A 19,171-nucleotide genomic window follows, 5' to 3' on the forward strand; every position below is an offset into this window, starting at 1 on the left:
CCCACCGCACCCGCCTTCCTAGCATCCATATTCATTTCACATGTGATTTCACAAAAGTCACTAAAAACGAGGTTTTTAAAGTTTTGTAGGGTGGATAGCCAGGATTATCGTTAATAAGGGTCATTCGACAACCCAAACCAGCTTCTCCATCCTCAGCCGCCCCTCACGCACCCTCTTCCGCCTCGTGCACTGCCTGTCTGGACATTCGTTTGGGGGCACAGGTACCACCATCTGCGCGCACTCTCCTCAACTCCATAAGCTGATCCAAGCCAATGGATTTTAGTGGCAGAGAAGCCCCTGCGAGCCCACTTGACACACCCAGCGTTCCATAAATTGTTCCCGTGCTTTTTGCAAATGGAGGAAAAGGTCATGGATGAGATATAAAATACTTGTGGTGAAGCACCACTTGTTTCACTCATCTTTTCGGAGAGTGCTTTTTATTTTTGTTTTACTTCAAATTTAATTTTGTGCAAATCGTTTCGCTCCTCACTAGCCGGTGGCCATCGGCAGATGTCAGCTGATTAGACTTTTTATATGCGTTATGGTGGACGTATTCTCACGTGGTATGACATCGGGAGGTCAGTGTCCTCTCACACTTAATGGCAGTGTGTGTGTGTCTGGTATACAAATACACACCGCTGGGCCAACCTCTTCCAAAATATGTACACTGCGCTCATTTGATCAGGGAAACACTGGAGACAATGGCCCAAACCCACCGTTTGGACCCCTGGTGGTCCTCCTTATCCACTAGGGTGGGGGGGTCACACTGGCTTACTACAGCAGGCACGCTCAGAAGGGTACCAAAAATTGTTCATTGGGGTGGGGTTGAATAAAGAAATATTCTTCATTTTGTCCTGGTACCCCAATTTAAAAGTGGGCTTCAACGTTACTACAGTGAGTCCCCTTAGTGGGCACCCTTAGAAGGCAAAATTTACAAAATTTACAAAACTGTCGTGAACTGGGCCCTTCGTCACACAGCATTATGATTTTTTTATAAGGGAAACAAAATTACAAAAGAAAACCCTTGGACATTGATTGGATAGGAACGGCCTACTCGGAATCACTGTCCGAATCGTAATTATGGGCTGGTGTAGGAGCATTTATGCTTCTGTCTGTTCACAGTCCGTCTCGTTTTCACAACGCTGTCGTTTCCTCTCACGATCTCTTCTCAACCTTTCTCTAATCTCGCAGGTTGCTTTGTGGCAATCCAAAGAGTGAGGCAATATACACGGAGCAATGGTTATAAAAGAGGGACACATAGGTATCGAGGCTCTTTAAAGCATAAAAAGGGATCACTTCACCGACATGTGAGCAAGCCACAGTACAACTGTGAGACACGCAGCACTCGCCGGCTACAACGTAACTATAATCATTTCCAGACCGTGCTGTTATGTTGTCATTCATTTTACCCACTGTCTTTCTTTCACTCATATGTTACGTAGGCACGTACCTTTTATCTTCGCCAATCTCATTCTCTAACCAGGCCACAGGAGCTAACCAGCGTAACACTGCCCACCACCCCTTTCGTTATTCCGCCACATTGTTGACATCCGTGAGTAACAACAACGTACTAAACTGGAAGGTGGTCTACCCATGCGTGGAATTCGCGGACAAACAAAGATCAAGATCTAAATGAAGATTATATATAAAGATTAGTTAATTTAAAGCACAACAATTTGTTTAGTTTGAATGTCAGTGTTTTGAGGTGTGACTGGAGTACTACAGTCTTTAGTAGTATAAGCCTGGAGGAGATTCTTAATGCAATGCCTGTTTTAGCTGTCTCTCTACTGCCATCAAGTGCTTCTTCTAATTCATTCGCGGACAAACAAAGATCAAGATCCAAATGAAGATTATATATAGAGATGTCTACGTGTGTCTGTCTGTCTGTCTGTCCGGCCCAGAAGTGAGAGGAGTAGTGGAGGTAAGGGTAACTCACTTAGCCACTAATAACACAAGCAAGGCCACAGCACATCAGCAACACGAAACCTAAGAGGAAAGACAAAGTCTCTTATTTACACTACGTCGGAAAGCGAACAAAGAGCAGCTGTCAGACAGAAAGAGCAACCCTGAAATCGTATTGTCAGTCGGAAAGCGAGCAAATAACACCACAAATACGGAAAGCCAGTCAGAAAGAGTAGCACTGAAACCGTACTGGGAAAAATGGTGGGGAGGGGTGCTGTGTTTGTAAGGAGAGTCTGTGTTGAACCGTGATGCCACCTCACGGACGCTGGCGATGGCAGCTACAGAGAGAAGTGGCATACAACCGGTGCTGTGTTTGGGGAAAATGGTGGGGGAAGAATACGAAGGCAAGTCTCTGTTCCAACGTGCTGCCATATAATGGAAGTTGGCGAATGAAATACAGCACTATCAGTGCGAGTGGGAGTGTGATGTGCGGAAATGCGGGTGTGTTCACCCGATCAAAGCAGTCGGCCTTCTCATACTTGGACACCTCCGCTATCTCTTGGCAATTTAAAGAAACATGGGTAAAGAGCGATGCACAGAGACTAAAGCTGCCACTAGATGGTGCCGCGGTGAACATCTGTTGTAACGTGCAGCCATCTTGTCAATAATAAGTACGGGGACGTGTGGCAAACATTGTGTCGATGAGAAGGTGCCCTGTGGTTCACCACAAACGTTTTTCTGAACCAAACATACCCCATGACCTTCTCCTGGTCACAAAGGAGCCCCATGCCCAGTTTGGTGCCGATCGGACAACCAGTGCAGATTTTTATGGCAGACAAACAAACATCGTCATCCACATACATACACACATCGACTCTGCTTTATATATTATATATATAATATATATATATATATATATATATATATATATATATATATATATATATATATATATATACAGTATATATATATATATATTGTGGCTGGGTACTGGAATGACAGTTCTGCAGGCAGGAAGAAATTCTTGAATGCCAATTGGGTTGTCCCTTTTATTGTCCGAGGACAAAACCGCAAAACAGAAAGCAAAAGACGCTCTTTGGCGTGTGTTTCGTATGCGGGATTGTAGTTGCCGCTCGTGCCAGTAAATGGTGCTTCCTTCTGGGATGCCTGGGGTTTTTTGGTTGCTTGACCAGAAGGGGCAGGGTTAAATGCCCTCACTGGGCAGTATCTATGGAGAAGGAAGGAGATGTCAGTGTTAGTGGCAGCGCCCCCTCATGTCTTGGCAGGTCATTACATAACTTGACTGAGCCTGCGAGGAGGGCCTCTGATGCACATGCGTGGCCATATATACATACATATATACTGTAAAATACAAAGTGGATTGGCAATCTAAATTGCCAATGACTGTGTGCCCATCTGGTGTTACTGGCTCATGTGGCTCTCTCTATGAACCAATAATGGAACAAGAAGGTGCAGAAAATGGATGGATGGATTTTACTTTTTATATTATAAAGGCCTACGTTAGAGTGGAAGCCCACCTAAATCCACACTTTCACTCCCTAACACTTTCATCCTACAGTTGCTTGTTGAGGTCTAAGTTGCTCCCATCTCCTCTCTCTCCCCACTCCAGCAGATGGCGCCTTTCTTTCCCTGCTCGTCCTTCAGCCCGACTAACACCAGTTTGCTCCTCATCCCAAATGTGATGCTCATCCACCAAGCCGCCTACGTGTTCACCTTGACCATCTTCAAGCCCGGGAAACAAGCTGCCTCCAGCTCTCAGACGGTGGGTCTCTTGTCTTCTTGATTTAAGGGGCTGTTCAGTGCAGGCGTCTGCTGTTTTTTTTACATTTCATTTGTTTCAATCTGTTGCACGATAGGACAACTTTGATCAATTGAGTGCAGTGAAATTCTTTTAAATTTTCTTTGGAAGCTGGTAATCCACGCTGTTGCTACATTACCTGTGACTCCTGAGTGTTCTTCAGCTGTATAGTGCCTGGCTGTTTCCTGACTCTCCTGCTAATTCAAATTGGTCATCAGAGCAAGGGGGCAGCCCAGCAGCTCGATCCCCGGCTGTCATCCATATCTAGTTTGAATGTTCTGCCCATGTTTTAGGGGGCAGCCCAGCATCTTGGTCCCCGGCTATCGTCCATATCGAGTTTGAATGTACTGCCTGTGTTTTAGGGGGCAGCCCAGCAGCTCAGTTCCTGGCTGTCATCCATACGAGTTTGAATGTTCTGCCCATGTTTTAGGGGGCAGCCCAGCAGCTCAGTTCCTGGCTGTCATCCATATCGAGTTTGAATGTTCTGCCTGTGTTTTAGGGGGCAGTCCAGCAGCTCGGTCCCTGGCTGTCATCCATATCGAGTTTGAATGTTCTGCTGGTGTCCCTGTAGCTTTTCTTCCCACACGACTAAAGACGAGCAGCTTAGGCTGATTGGTGGTCCCAGTTCAGTTGAGAGTATGGATGTGTCTGTGAGCTGACCCTGTGATAGACCGATCTCCTGTCTCCTGCCGTGTGCTCTGTGCTGCTGGTGTGGTCTCCTTAGCCCCAAGCCCTGCCCACCCCGGCCCCCCAAACCTGAACTGAATCAAGTGAGTTTGAGAACTATTCTGGCTAACTGGTGTTCACCCCAGGAGACCACTGCTGCTCTCTTGTCGTTCATTGTGCCATACAAATACGTGCCGCCACTTGCTTCTTGCATTTTTATTTCGCTTCCCTGGGTTCTCCAACATCTTTTGAATGTTTTGTAGGTGACAACGTTGGCTGGCAAAGTTCTACCAGTGACCATAGAGTGTCACTCCTGCAATGTCCTGTCCAGTTACAGCGTGAGCCAGAGCATCCAGGTTACCCTTTCAGGAAAGTGCAAGGATTGCAGCAACACGTCCCTGGTAAGTGTCAAGCACAAACGTTCAGGTGAATGATGCCCGCCGGGTAGAGCTGCTCCCTCGTGGCTCTGGTGGCCTGGAGTTTGCATGCTCTCCCCGTGTCTATGTGGGGTTTTCTCTGGCTTGTGAGGTTTTTCTACTGCCTCCTCATGGTTTTAGGCTGATTAACGGTTTTATGTTATAAGATTACAGAAATGAAGTATTAAGACCAAAGGTTTATGGTAATCCTCCTCCCTCTGAAGGACAATTCTGGATCATTTTTATGATTTGATATGATCTGGGGCCTGTCTTTTGAGTGGAGTGAAGCCTGTTCTACTTTACGACGCTTTCGTGGTGAACTTCATAACTACGTGTGGATTACCACAACCTGAGCAATTTAAGATGCCCGGTTTTTGATATTGTCTGCTGATTGGTCGAGAATTGTTTTCTCCACCCTTTTCGACATTAAAAAATCGTTGCCATCCGTGACTACAAACAAGACATTATAAAGACAGCATTACTGACAGGATCGTGTTGCCTTGATGTCTTTCAGTACCAGTGGAGGGTCAAGAGCTCAGACAGTGAGCTACTGGTGTTGGACAACAGCACCACAACCACGGGGCCTTTTTTCCCTGACCTGGTGATCCTGCAGGGCGTGCTTCGCGATGGCGTGAACTACACATTCACGTTGACTGTCCAGGACCGTGTCTATGACCAGAGAGGTTTTGCCAGCATCACTCTCGTTTCCAATTACCCACCCAATGGAGGAACCTGCACTCTGGAGCCAGACAGCATCATCTACCTCCTGGAGACGCCAGTCACATACATCTGCACAGGTAAAAAGACACCCATGGGGCGGTCTGGGGTGGTTTTGGTCTCACCTTGTAGATCGGATTGTTGCGCACGTTCTAACAAGTTTACCTAAGTTGACTTATGAGACGAATGTTCATTGCAGATGTTTATTTCCTTTTTTTACTGTCTATATAATGTTAGCATCAGCAGGTTAAGCAACTTGCACTGTGTCACACAATGAAGCTAACAAGGAAACTGAAACAGTAAGCTTAAGGGTTAAACTCCCATATAAATCAGCCGGTGCTTGCCGACTACGCCATGCTGATATCATGTTGGTGACGGAAGGTGGCTGTAGGCTCTCGACACACAGTCTCTCTCTCTCTCTCTCTCTCTCTCCCATTACAGGATGGACCGATGAAGACGACCCTCTCGCACAGCTGATTTTTACCCTGGTAGCTGAGATCTGCCAGGAAGATCCCTGGGCTTGCCATACCTTCATGCTGTACCGTGGAACGAATCCGACCTTCACAACACTGGTACCACTGGGATCTGCGGCCGACGAGACCACCATCAACATAGTGATTCACGTGGAGGACTCCCTGGGGTCCAGCACAGTCGCCCTCAATAGGTCTGTTATTTTCTCATGGTGTCTCAGTCCTGGTCTTGGAGAGCCATCCCGATTAGCAGAGCTCTTTGCCGTATGTGCTGCGTCAGCGGGAATTTCTGTTTCATTGCTTTCGATTTGTCGAGACTTTATGCTCTTTTCATTGGTTTCATTCGCAATTCTGTTTGTTATATTTTTGAATTTTATTTCTTCTGATGGTGGTCTCATGTGCCTTGAGTGCACCACAGCTTGTCCCAGTTGCCAGGGTAACCCTTCCCATCACGGGGCGGACATCTTACGTCACCTGCTGGTATTTGCAGTGGTGAGATTCAAAGGCCGCCCACTTCGCTGTGTCTTTATATGAGCGTCGGATGAAAATGAAAACTTTGCTACAAAAACATTTCTTGTTTTTTATATTAACCTCTTGGGTCCCTGACTCTCATTTTGTCCTTCACACCTCGCTCTCCATCTTGTTTGTTGGCTTCATTATTTTCGCTCTTCTCAGTCTCCTGGTTGTGACCCATTTCACTGTTTTCACTTGCCCTTCAAAAATATTGTCCGTTTCCCAACACTAAATTGTAATTGTGTGCCGTCTCTCTAAATGTTTTGTTCTTCCTTCTTCTTTGTGGGTGGAGCCCCAGGAGGCGTGGCCTCTCTGACATCACCCACTCCTGAGGTAACCCTAACTCTTTGGGTATTCAGGTGAGCTGAGAAGGCTCAGGTGCAGGAGATCATTTGTTTATTGTGGAGTTAAGTGAGCGTTGTGCTTTTTGTGTCGGATTGTCGGGATTTATCAATGCACGGTATTTTACACTTTACACATGAGACAGGCAAGGAACCCTGACTTCACCACAACAAGAAGAACACTTTGGTCTACATGGACCCCAAGAAAGTCTGGTCAAATTCTCTGTCTAAGGGACACAAAGAAAATTTCAAGTGCTCACCAGCCTTCCTCTTACAGGACCCTGACTGTATCGCTACCCCTGCTACTGTCTGGCTTTCAGGACTTGACCGACTGGTTGAAAAACAAGAGCCAATCAGAATTATGGGGTGTGGTCCAGCAAGGGAACCCCCAGGAAGTCATCCCATACTCAATTGCTCTCATCAGTGCTCTCAATAAGGTAAGGAGACCCTTTGATAGTTCTGAACGTCCTTCATTGGGAATGTGACACTCTGGCTCTAGTGTTGTGTTTGTGCTCGCTTGTACTTTTATACATCTAATGACATATTGTCTTGGTGGTATTTTTGTATCTTTGTTTATCCCTTCTAAGTTTAATTTTGTTGTTACTCCTGCGTCTTTAGCAATATTTCAGGTTTGGCCACATTACAGTTTTGGTATAAATATAACTATTCTATCTATCTGAATATATAGCGCCTTTCACATCTATCTATCTATCTATGGAATTATATATTGCCTTTCAAATCTATCTATCTATCTATCTATCTATCTATCTATCTATCTATCTATCTATCTATCTATCTATCTATCTACATATTATATAGCGCCTTTCACATCTATCTATCTATCTATCTATCTATCTATCTATCTATCTATCTATCTATCTATCTATCTATCTTATCCTGCCTACTATGCTAAAACTAAAATCAATTTATCTTTCTACCTACATATTTTTCAGAAAACCAGCATGACCGAAGATGACCTTGGGAAACGGATTTCTATCCGCAGCAACATCACCAAAGCACTCACCTCACTGAACATCTCCACGGCGCAGGATGTCACCCAGCTCAGCGCTGCTCTCGCTCAATGTGTGGTGAGATTTTAATTTTTGTTTTATCACATGCATGTCTTCAGTATTCTTTGTTTTATTCAGTAGGCATGGCTTGGGTTTTTGTGTTCTGAGGAAAAACATCAAATCAGCCTACCAAAAAAAGCCCCTCAAAATGTCTTTGCTTTTCCTTTTTTGCTCTTCACCGTAGGCTTTTCCCAGTGAGTTTGTATGTGATGAATGTCAGCGGAAGACCTTGGAAGTAACAAAAAAAATGATCTCAATTCTTGGGGACAATATGAAAGTTGGAGATGTCACTCCGACTAGTACTGGAACAAGCATTCTTCAGATACTGGGTACAAAGTTAAATTTCATCTATCTATCTATCTATCTATCTATCTATCTATCTATCTATCTATCTATCTATCTATCTATCTATCTAAATCACTTTCATCAACTTGTCATTTTTTTATTTTCTCATGCTCTTTTTGTCATTTAGGCAGTGATAAATCAAACTCTCAGATTTATATCTTTTGCATAACGACTCACTATTTCGGGCGGTTAATCGTTTAAAGTTGGGCCAGTGAGGCACTACCTCTACATTCCAGCAGATGGTGCTATTGTGCAAAAATTACCTTAAGCAGTGATCTTCACTCGGCTCTCTTAAGCGTATTGTTCGTCAGATTTTGGGTTTACTTTTCTTTTGTTTTCTTTTTTTTTGTGCTGATTCTTTTAAGGCAAAAGTCTCTTTTTACCTTGGAGTGATTTTTTAAAAATTAATTTCTTGTGTAAGACTTTCAAATCCTGTTTCCAATGAGAAGTGAAGTAAAATGGCACCTTTTATTAGTTAACTGAACTGATTACAAAACACAAGCTTTTGAAGCAAAACATATTGTAATCTTTTCAGGTAGGCAATAAAAGATGTCATTTTGCATTATTTCTCATTGCATCTGTAATGGGTAACATGGTAGATCACCCTACTACTACAAATCCTGTTTTGAAAAGCCTGTTTTGCTGTTTAGTGACACAGGTTTTCATCCCATTTTGAAGAAACCTAAGCTTGCCCCGTCTCTCTATAAAATAAATCGGTGAGTTACTGCCAAGGCCGGCCAATCACAGATCACTGCTGCTTTTACCAAGTTTTTAAGGCCCTTTGTATTTAAAGCATCCATCCATCCTCCAACCCGCTATATCCCAACTACAGGGTCATGGGGGTCTGCTGGAGCCAGTCCTAGCCAACACAGGGTGCAAGGCAGGAAACAAACCCCAAGCAGGGCGCCAGCCCACCGCAGGGCACACACGGGACAATTTAGTATCGCCAATGCACCTAACCTGCATGTCTTTGGACTGTGGGAGGAAACCCACGCAGACACGGGGAGAACATGCAAACTCCACACAGGGAGGACTGGGCAGGCGAACCCGCGTCTCCTTACTGCGAGGCAGCAGCGCTACCCACTGCGCCACCGTGCTGCCCATATTTAAAGCAGGTACTAAGTAAATAATAGTAATCATAACAATAATTGGACGTGAAAGAAGGTATAAAGCCTGAGATGTGCTCTTGGCTCCAAGTCTTTTCATGCTGATGACTCCGGCTGAAGCCTTTCTCTTTGCTTTCCAGGTGGCTCCATGGCTGCGGTCAACTTCAACTCCAGCAATCAGACATCCAGTAGTATTTCTGAGCATACCATCACGGCCTACATGTTGACAGGAACGCTCATGAAGACCTTAATGCGCTCCCGAATGTGCGGAGAGGGAGCCCTCAGCATCCAGGTCCCTAAAATCAAGGTGACGGGCCAGCAGACGTCTCCAGCCAACATCCTCTGCACTAAGCATTTTAGCTCTTGTCATTTCTACATCCCCCAGGTGCTCAGCCACCACTTACAGAATGCTGGAGCGCTGCAGATCCTCATGACTATGGACATTAACCTGTTTTCATCCAGCAACAACCACAGCATTTCTACAAGCCTGGCTGCGATGGAGTTTGCCACTCCTGATGGTCACAGCATCCCCATCTCCAATCTTTCCAATGAAGACGCCATTCAGGTGAAGCTCAGCAGACAAAGTCCAACTGAAAACAGAAGCACAACTGTGGAGATCCCACCTCGGCGGTCTGTCAACTTCACAATAGGAGCTGTGAACAGTGACCCCCATGCCGGCCTGTACATATCCTTTAACTTCACCCTTCAAGGTACGAGACCACGTTTGATAAGCTAGAGGTCTGTGAAATGATGACATCAGCAAACTAGCTGCATGTCCAGTTCTATAGATAGATAGATAGATAGATAGATAGATATAAAAGGCACTATATGATAGATAGATAGATAGATAGATAGATAGATAGATAGATAGATAGATAGATAGATAGATAGATAGATAGATAGATAATGAAAGGCACTATATTAATAATAGATAGATAGATATGAAAGGCACTATATGATAGATAGATAGATAGATAGATAGATAGATAGATAGATAGATAGATAGATAGATAGATGCTTTATTAATCCCAAGGTGAAATTCACCTACTCCAGCAGCAGCATACTGATAAAGAACAATATTAAATTAAAGAGTGATAACAATGCAGGTATAACAGACAATAACTTTGTATAATGTTAACGTTTACCCTCCGGTGGAACTGAAGAGTCGCATAGTGTGGGGTCTCCTCAGTCTGTCAGTGGAGCAGGATGGTGACAGCAGTCTGTCTCTGAAGCTGCTCCTCTGTCTGGAGATGATCCTGTTCAGTGGATTCTCCATGATAGACAGGAGTCTGCTCAGCGCCCGTCGCTCTGCCACGGATGTCAAACTGTCCAGCTCTGTGCCTACAATAGAGTCTGCCTTCCTCACCAGTTTGTTCAGGCGTGAGGCGTCCTTCTTCTTTATGCTGCCTCCCCAGTACAGAAGAGGGCGCTCGCCACAACCATCTGATAGAACATCTGCAGCATCTTATTGCAGATGTTGAAGGACGCCAGCCTATTAAGAAAGTATAGTCGACTCAGTCCTTTCTTGCACAGACCATCAGTATTGGCACTGCAGTCCAGTTTATCATCCAGCTGCACTCCCAGGTATTTATTGGTCTGCACCCTCTGCACAGTCACCTCTGATGATCACGGGGTCCATGAGGGGCCTGGGCCTCCTAAAATCCACCACCAGCTTCTTGGTTTTTCTGGTGTTCAGTTGTAAGTGGTTTGAGTCGCACCATTTAACAAAGTCCTTGATTAGGTTCCTATACTTCTACTCCTGCCCACTCCTGATGCAGCCCACGATAGCAGTGTCATCAGCAAACTTTTGCACGTGGCAGGACTCCGAGTTGTATTAGTAGTTTGATGTTTGTTAGCTGAACAGGACCGGAGAAAGTCCAGTCCCCTTCAGCGCTCCTGTGTTGCTGACCACAATGTCAGACCTGCAGTTCCCGAGACGCACATACTAAGGTCTGTCTGTAAGATAGTCTACGATCCGTGCCACCAGGTGTGAATCTACTCCCATCTCAGTCAGCTTGTCACTAAGGAGCAGAGGTTGGATGGTGCTGAAGGCGCTAGAGAAGTCCAGAAACATAATTCTTACAGCACCACTGCCTCCGTCCAAGTGGGAGAGGGATCGGTGTAGCATATAGATGATGGCATCCTCCGCTGCCACCTTCTCCTGGTATGCAAACTGCAGAGGGTCAAGGGCGTGGTTGACCTGTGGCCTTAGGTCCGCTCAATGGTCTTCATCACATGTGACATCAGAGCGACGTCATTTAGCTCACTAGGACGTGATACCTTTGGGACTCGGGTGATGCAAGATGTTTCCCAAAGCCTCGGGACTCTCCCCTGTTCCAGGCTCAGGTTGAAGATGCGCTGTAGAGGACTCCCCAACTCCAACGTACAGGCCTTCAGCAGTTGTGGCGATACTCCATCTGGACCCGCTGCTTTGCTGGCACAAAGTCTCCTCAGCTCTCTGCTCACATGGGCTGCTGTAATTGTGGGTGGGGATGTCTCTCCTAGCGGCATGGTGGCGCAGTGGTAGTGCTGCTGCCTTGCAGCTTGGAGACCCGGGTTCGCTTCCCAGGTCCTCCCTGCTTGGAGGTTGCATGTTCTCCCCGTGTCTGCGTGGGTTTTCTCCCACAGTCCAAAGACATGCAGGTTAGGTGGACTGGTGATTCTAAATTGGCCCTAGTGTGTGCTTGGTGTGTTTGTGTGTGTCCTGCGGTGTGTTGCCACCCTGCCCGGGATTGGTTCGTGCCCTGGGATTGGCTCCGGCAGACCCCCGTGACCCTGTGTTCGGATTCAGTGGGTTGGGAAATGGATGGATGGATGTCTCTCCTATGCTGGTATCAGCAGAAGGATGGGTGGAAGGTGCAGTACTCTGAGGTGAGAGTGGGTTAGGGTGGTCAAACCTGTTGAAGAAGTTGTTCATCTGGTTTGCTTGATGGTCCTGAGTGGTAAGTTCTTCAGTGTTAATCCAGCATGATGGTCAGATAGAAAGTTGAAATCCTGGGCTGGGTGGGCTGCACGCAAATGTCAGTGGGGGAGCGGATATCCATTTAGCCACAAACAAGTGAAAACGGCAGACAGGTGACCTCCACTGAACTACCTCTGGGACTTGTAAAGCCACACCAGGGATGACTTAGGGGGGTCACATTAAAGGGGGTGGAAGGCTCCATTGTTTAATATTTGTGAATATTTTGGACCACTTTGCATTTTGACATGAAAAAGTTTTCCTCTGGTGCTCAGTGTCAGAAAAGCCAAGTTCAGTCCAATGGGATGCAATGTTGTCAGACAGGAGAATGGGAAAACCTCCAAGGGGGATTGAGCATTTTTATATGAATGTGAGTGAGATACCCCATCTCAGGATGGAGTGGGACTCCCCGTCCTGCATGCGTACGGAGTCCCGAGTCAACGGGACATCCGTCTCACCAGCTGGCCACCACCAAAGCGCCTTAGCAACACCCCAAGTTTGTCTTAAGCTACAGTACATGATGTAAGCCTCGGTCTGCCAAACTTCTGCCCTCTGTGACTTTTCTCGACAGCCTCGACCAAGGAGAGCAACGGGTCTCTGGCCATCTTCATTGATGACAGTCCTGGAGCCTGCGAATCCCAGAACGTCTTCGTCGTGAAGATTTCGGTTTCATCCCGTATGCCTGCGGAGCACACCGTCTTCTTCTCACCTCTGTGAGTGATGGCCGCTTTGCAATTCGTTTATGTCTTGTGATGGCTGTGGGGCACCACGGAGTCCCAAACCCTAAACACGAAGACACAAAACAGTCCTGGGTTCAAGTAAAAGGGTGTTTATTGCAAAATACCTTGTATAGCAAACGGGGGTCTCTTCTCTTCTCCTTCTCTCCCTCTAACACACTGCTACTCCGCCAGTTGAGTGTTGCCCATCTCAGCTCCCAGCTCCAACTCATCAAGCTATGGAAGTTTGGTTCCTTTCATGCTGGACCCAGGAAGCCCTTCTGGTGACGTGATGTGGCCACTTGTGGTGCCATAAGAAAACACCCTCTACTGGACTCCTAACTCCCATGCAGCCCTGCGGGTGTCCAAACTGGGACTTTATGGGTGGGACGCCGCCACCTGTTATAGTGGGGGACGAACTGCTTCCTGCCTTCCTCTCAATTCCTGTAACCTTCAGGCATCCCAATCAGGGTGGGAATCATAAGGTGTCCCGGCTGGGTATTGTCCCCATTTAGTCCATCCTCCTATTATGATATCCCGGCCTTGTAAGGATTCCACCTCCGTCCTGGGCGGGACAACCAACCATCCTCTGGGGCATCAGTCTTTAATTCCTGACGTCCACTGTCTCATTGGCCAAACCGCAGGGCACCAGAGGAGTCAGACATCCAAGGCCACTCTTCTTACATTTACGCCCTGAACGAGTCCCCGTGTTCCTGTTGAAGAACTCATTTGAACTCACCCACTGTGCTAATGCCCTCCAATCCTGTCCCCTCTTAATCTCCATTTGGTGAATCCCCTTCTGTCTCTCCTCTCTGCTCAGACCCTCGTTGTTCTTATCTGATCCAGATCACAAATTCTTCCCATACAGGACCAATGATACGACAAAGGTGTACTACGTGAACGTGAGCAGCCATCTTATGGAGGCACATGTCCAGGCCTCTGTGTGCGTCTTCACCTCCCTTTGCCACTTCTTCGACTTGACGGACAAGCGTTGGAGCAGCACCGGGCTTCAGCCCATGGCAGCCGCCAGCCCCTCCAAGGCCCACTGCCTCACCCAGCACCTCACCCTCTTCGGGGCAAGCCTCTTTGTCTTTCCGGATGCGGTTATCTTCCTTCCACCGGTAAGTTAAGAGCAAATTTATGTTTCGGGGAAGTCCGGGAGAGTTTCCTCTCCTCAATGTCCCTGGGCTGCAGAAGCTCATGTGCACAACCAGTGCTGTGATTACACTGGAATCATGAAATCCCAATAACTTCCAAATGTACTCACAAAGAGTGCCCATTAGAGGGGGATATCACTGGCAAACCCTGGCCTGTAATAAGGAGAAGCACCAAATCTTTATGAAACGCAGAGTTTATTTTCACCATTGAAGTTCTGTCAAGTGCAAAGAAGCAAAGGAATTACCCAAAAATGTTAAGGCAATCAAATGCAAACAAACCCCATCAGAGTATTCCACAAATGGAGTCGAACAGAAAGCATGATGGCCAGAATTCCAAAGGCATAAGCACAGCACACAACACCACTTAGGAACTGTGGGAGACCCTCCAGGTTTATAGGGCAGTGACTGGCAGGTGCCCTGCCTCTTGAGGCACCACCCACAAAACACATGGAACCGAACAAAAAAATTAAAGAGGAACAAAAGAAACGAAATGCGAATCTGAACCCCAGCTGGGAGAGGAACATAGCAGGAACGTCAGCAAGGATGTTCGTCCATCCATTACTAATCCATCATCAGTCCATTCATCAATGAAACTGGCCATCGACTGCTCATGAACTCATCCACTCAATAAATGATTAAGCAAACGTGTGAATCCTATTGACCCATCGTTATATTTGTCCAAACAATCAAACAGCAAGACAGCCATCCCGTCCATCCACTCAATGAATGAATGAATTGGCAGACAGACAGCGAGGCAGCCACCTTGTCATTCACTCCCTCACTTGACAAAGGAAGTAAAGGAGTAATGAAGGACTCCATCCGTTCATCCGTGGATCATCATTCAAACCCTTTATCCGTTGTATGTTGAAGTCAGGGTTCCTCCCTGGCTTGCGTTTCAGTTTTCTTTTCTTGCTCATGTTTGATACCTTAGCGTCTGTTGTTATGCATTTTTAGCACTTGTCTTGTATAGTTTTGTTTTGCTATGTTCCTTAGAATTTGTGGGTGGATCCCCAAGAGGCGGGGCCATGCTCACCTTCTCACTGGCAGAATGCCACACCCCCATCCCCACATCAAAGCCTTTAAATTCAGGCTGGAACAGCAACTCCCTTCGGTTCACCTGAGTGATAAGGCGCCACATGAGAGGATGGGCATCAAATTGAAAGTTCAGGGTGATGTTTGTAGATGGGTGCAGAATTGGCTCAGACACAGGAAGCAGAGGGTGATGGTGCGAGGAGCCTCATCAGAACTGGCCGATGTTAAGAGTGGTGACCAGCAGGGGGCAGTGCTAGGGCAGCTGCTATTTTTAATATCTATAAATGATTTAGATAGGAATATAAAGAACAAGCTGGTTACGTTTGCAGATGATACCAAGATAGGTGGATTAGCAGATCCGTTACATTATTACAGAAGGAATTGGACAGCAGACAGGCTCGAGTAGATTTGTGGCAGATGAAATTTAATGTCAGTAAATGTAAAGAGTTACACAAAGGGAGTAAAAATGTTAGGTTTGAATACACAATAGGTGGTTGGAAAATCGAGAGTACACCTTATGAGAAGGATTTAGGAGTCATAATGGACTCTAAGCTGCTGACTTCCAGGCAGTGTTGAGAAGCCATTAAGAAGGCACACAGAATGTCAGGTTATATAGCGCCTTGATGTGTGGAGTACAAGTCACAGGAGGTTCTGCTCAGGCTTTATAACGCACTGGTGAGGCCTCATCTGGAGTCCTGTGTGCAGCTTTGGGCACTAGAGAAGGTCCAGAGAAGAGCGACTAGGCTGATTCAGGGCTACAGGGAAAGAGCTATGAGGAAAGCTTAAAAGAGCTGAGCCTTTACAGGAGATGAAGAGGAGACCTGACGGAAGTGTTTAAAATGATGAAGGGAATGAGTGCAGTGGATCGAGACGGCGACTTTAAAATCAGTTCATCAAGAACACGGGGATACAGTTGGAAACTTGTTAAGGGTAAATTTCGGACAAACATTAGGAAGTTTTTCTTTACACAAAGAACGCTAGACACTTGGAATAAGCGACCAAGTAGTGTAGTAGACAGTAAGACGTCAGGGACTTTCAAAACTCAACTTGAAATAAGCGGACAGGACTGGCGAGCTTTGTTGGGCTGAATGGCCTGTTCTCGTCTCGAGTGTTCTAATGTACTTTTAATGTTCTTTGGAGATTATTGGGAGGATTTTGTTTTTTGTTATTTTTGTTTTCGTTTGGATTATTTTCACTGGTTTTTCCAGATCATTTTATTTGGTTTATTGGACTCTTCCCTTGGATTGCATTTCTGTGACTTGATTTTCTTTTTTGCTCTTTTCAGCACTTTTCTAAAATTTTTTGGTTTCCTCTGCTTGGATTTTCTAAACAAGCCAGAGGTTTGCGGTTATCATCTCCCTTTGTAAGCAGTGCTACTGGGGAGTAAAAACTTCATCTCCCAGCAGTCCCATGCAGTGGCTCTGATTGGTGCAGGAGTCTGCTGGGATTAAGTGCGAATTTTAAAAGGAGGCCGATTATACAGAGAAGGAGGAAGTTGTGTTGTGTCTAGAGTTACCCGTCTGGATTGTCTTCCCGTTCCCGACAAAATAAATTCTTCAACCCCATAGACCTCATGGTGGACACCAAGAATTTTCAGAGGTTCCTCAGGAAACTGTAAAATGAATGAATGAAGAACACCAGTGACGATACACAGGAGGCACTTCAGCGGTAAGCCTGAGCTGACAGTAGAGCCCCCTGAGTAGCTGACTAGCCGTTGCAGCTCATCGACACGCCGGAGATCTTCACGTATTTCATGGCTGTCGGATCCTTACATCAGTGTTCGGTTGAGGACCACAACTCTCGAAACTAAGATGGCCGATGTGCTCACTGAAAACAAAAAAATGTGTGGCCAAAATGTAAACGTTCATCTTGTTCTGTATGAACCCCCTTTATCTGAGGACCAGCAGTTCATGTGCCTCCTAGTCAGTCATTGGTCCATCAGACCAGCCCAGTCTGTCCCCTCCACCTCTTTGCCCATTGGATTTTGTCAGCCCTTCCTTTGCTTGTGTAGCTGTGTTTATTTTTCATATTTGCTAACCGTCTCACTCTGTAGTGCCACCTAACCTGTCCACTTGTCACCGACTGCAGGCTGACGTCCCAGCGAGAAACAATGTGGTGGCCATTACCTGTGCCATCCTCTGGACAATCTACCTTGCCGTGCTGCTGATTGCCCACAAGCTGGATGACATCGATGTCACTCACGTTGGAGTCATACCTCTGTGTGGACAGTCTGGACGGTACCGTTACCAGGTGATGGTCAAGACTGGGTGGACAAAAGGTTCAGGTGAGTCTCACGCCTCGTGTCGTAAGCTTAGGCTGAGTGTTGTGTCAGGGGACTTAAATGACTTGCCAGTGACAACACCGCTTAATGGCGTTTGTGTTAGGTTGTGTTATCAATGTTATTAATTTTGGACAGTAGGTGGCACTGTAGGAAATGATATATAAAGAACTGGATAAGGAATGGGAGGAGAGTTCTCAGAGCAAGAGTTATGAGATGGAGACTTAGCCGTATTTGGAAATTACCACTTAGGAGATTACAGATATAACAGATTGCTTTGACATGTCCATAAAATTTGGACATGAGCATCAGTAGGCTTTGTGCCTAAGTAACCAAGTCACCCAAACCATTCTAGAATATTTCGGCACTCCAGGCTGAGCCAACAAACTCCAACTACCCTGGGAGAATCCATGGTGCCATAGAAACCCAAAGGGGCTGCCACCTAGCAATCTGTGAACACTCTCGCTCCCTATGGGCATCTACTATGAAGGCGTCCCGGCCAAGTAAGGCCCCCACAGCTGCCAATTGCACAGCATCCTGGCCATTATGGATGATAGAAGACTCAGGGGTACAGGGACAGTTCTAACCTGGTCTCTCCTGGAGCAAATGGACACCAGAAGAGATGTTATGGTTAAGGGTGGGAAGTGACCCCAGGATGGGATTTAACTTAAAGACCGGCGTAAGAGACCGCTGGCAGCTCAACCCGGGCAGGACACCCCTGCAATGGAAGGATGGGGGAAGGCAGCTTTTTCAAGGGCACTGCCTCCCCCAAAATGCTGGACTCCAGCGGTGCCCCGGATTCCTGCAGGGCACTATGGGGCATGTAGTGTAGTACCACAGCCCTGATGGGTACCGTGGGTGCCACCAGGGGACGCTGCAAGAGGACCAGAGGAGTTGTATTTCATCCATAGCCTGGAAGTACTCCCAAGTCACGGGGATGGAAGCCCCGAAGTACTTTCGTGCTGAAGAAAACTCCAGTCCTCCATTTGACCCGGAAGTGCTGGCAAGTCACGTGGGAGGAAGAGTGACTTGCCAGCACTTCCGGGTCAAGGACTATATAAAGGACTGCTGTGAACCCAGCAAACAAGCCGGAGACGGGAGGAGGTGGACAACGCTAGCTGGGAGGTGTGGAGGAAAGAGAATTGAATTTATGATTGAGAATTGGGATTTACTTGTGTTTATTGTGGCTGTGGTGCTTGGAGGCACTGAAATGGAGGAAAAAAGAATTAAAATACCTCTGAGTGCTTTTACCCAGAGTCCTGAGTGTCTGTCTGTTGGGTTTAAAGCGGCCACACCGGGAACATATTGAGGTCGTAAGTGGGAAAGGAAAGGACAGGTGGGAGAAAGATGGACCCTATAAAAGTGAAAAGAGATGGGGTGTGTGTGGAGATTGGGACACAATATGGACAACAGGGCAAGTGGACAAGCCCCCAAACCCCCAAACTCAGTGCGGCTGCAGGTGTCTGCTGTCTTCCTTCATTATTTCGTACTTTGATCGCAGTTCTTCTCCATATGATTTCTGTGATTGTGTAACTGGGCGTGTTTACCATGAGTTCAGTCAAGACCCCTTCTTAGGTGGGTGATGGCCTCCAGTGTCCTGCAGTGGTCCCTCTGGTGTTCACTCTTCATCACAGATTCCTGAGGGTGTCTGGAGCTCCTAAACC

The 19,171-nt window shown here is 46.6% G+C and overlaps 1 protein-coding gene across 5 annotated transcripts in view; it reads left to right on the plus strand.

The window, feature by feature from the left end:
- The window catches only part of pkd1b (polycystic kidney disease 1b), a 126,218-nt gene that overhangs the window by 59,486 nt on the left and 47,561 nt on the right, over nt 1-19,171 (plus strand). For 4 of the 5 annotated variants that reach the window (XM_039739716.1, XM_039739718.1, XM_039739719.1 and 1 more), the window contains 11 exons: nt 3,533-3,685; nt 4,651-4,788; nt 5,318-5,600; nt 5,962-6,184; nt 7,122-7,281; nt 7,798-7,932; nt 8,099-8,243; nt 9,506-10,075; nt 12,896-13,037; nt 13,909-14,161; nt 17,318-17,513. In XM_039739716.1, coding sequence (XP_039595650.1) covers nt 3,533-3,685; nt 4,651-4,788; nt 5,318-5,600; nt 5,962-6,184; nt 7,122-7,281; nt 7,798-7,932; nt 8,099-8,243; nt 9,506-10,075; nt 12,896-13,037; nt 13,909-14,161; nt 17,318-17,513 — 2,398 coding nt within the window. The remainder of the gene's footprint in view (nt 1-3,532; nt 3,686-4,650; nt 4,789-5,317; nt 5,601-5,961; nt 6,185-7,121; nt 7,282-7,797; nt 7,933-8,098; nt 8,244-9,505; nt 10,076-12,895; nt 13,038-13,908; nt 14,162-17,317; nt 17,514-19,171) is intronic. The other variant, XM_039739717.1, reaches the window with a different exon arrangement.

This window comes from Polypterus senegalus, chromosome 17 (assembly GCF_016835505.1).
Source record: "Polypterus senegalus isolate Bchr_013 chromosome 17, ASM1683550v1, whole genome shotgun sequence".
Lineage (NCBI taxonomy): Eukaryota > Metazoa > Chordata > Cladistia > Polypteriformes > Polypteridae > Polypterus > Polypterus senegalus.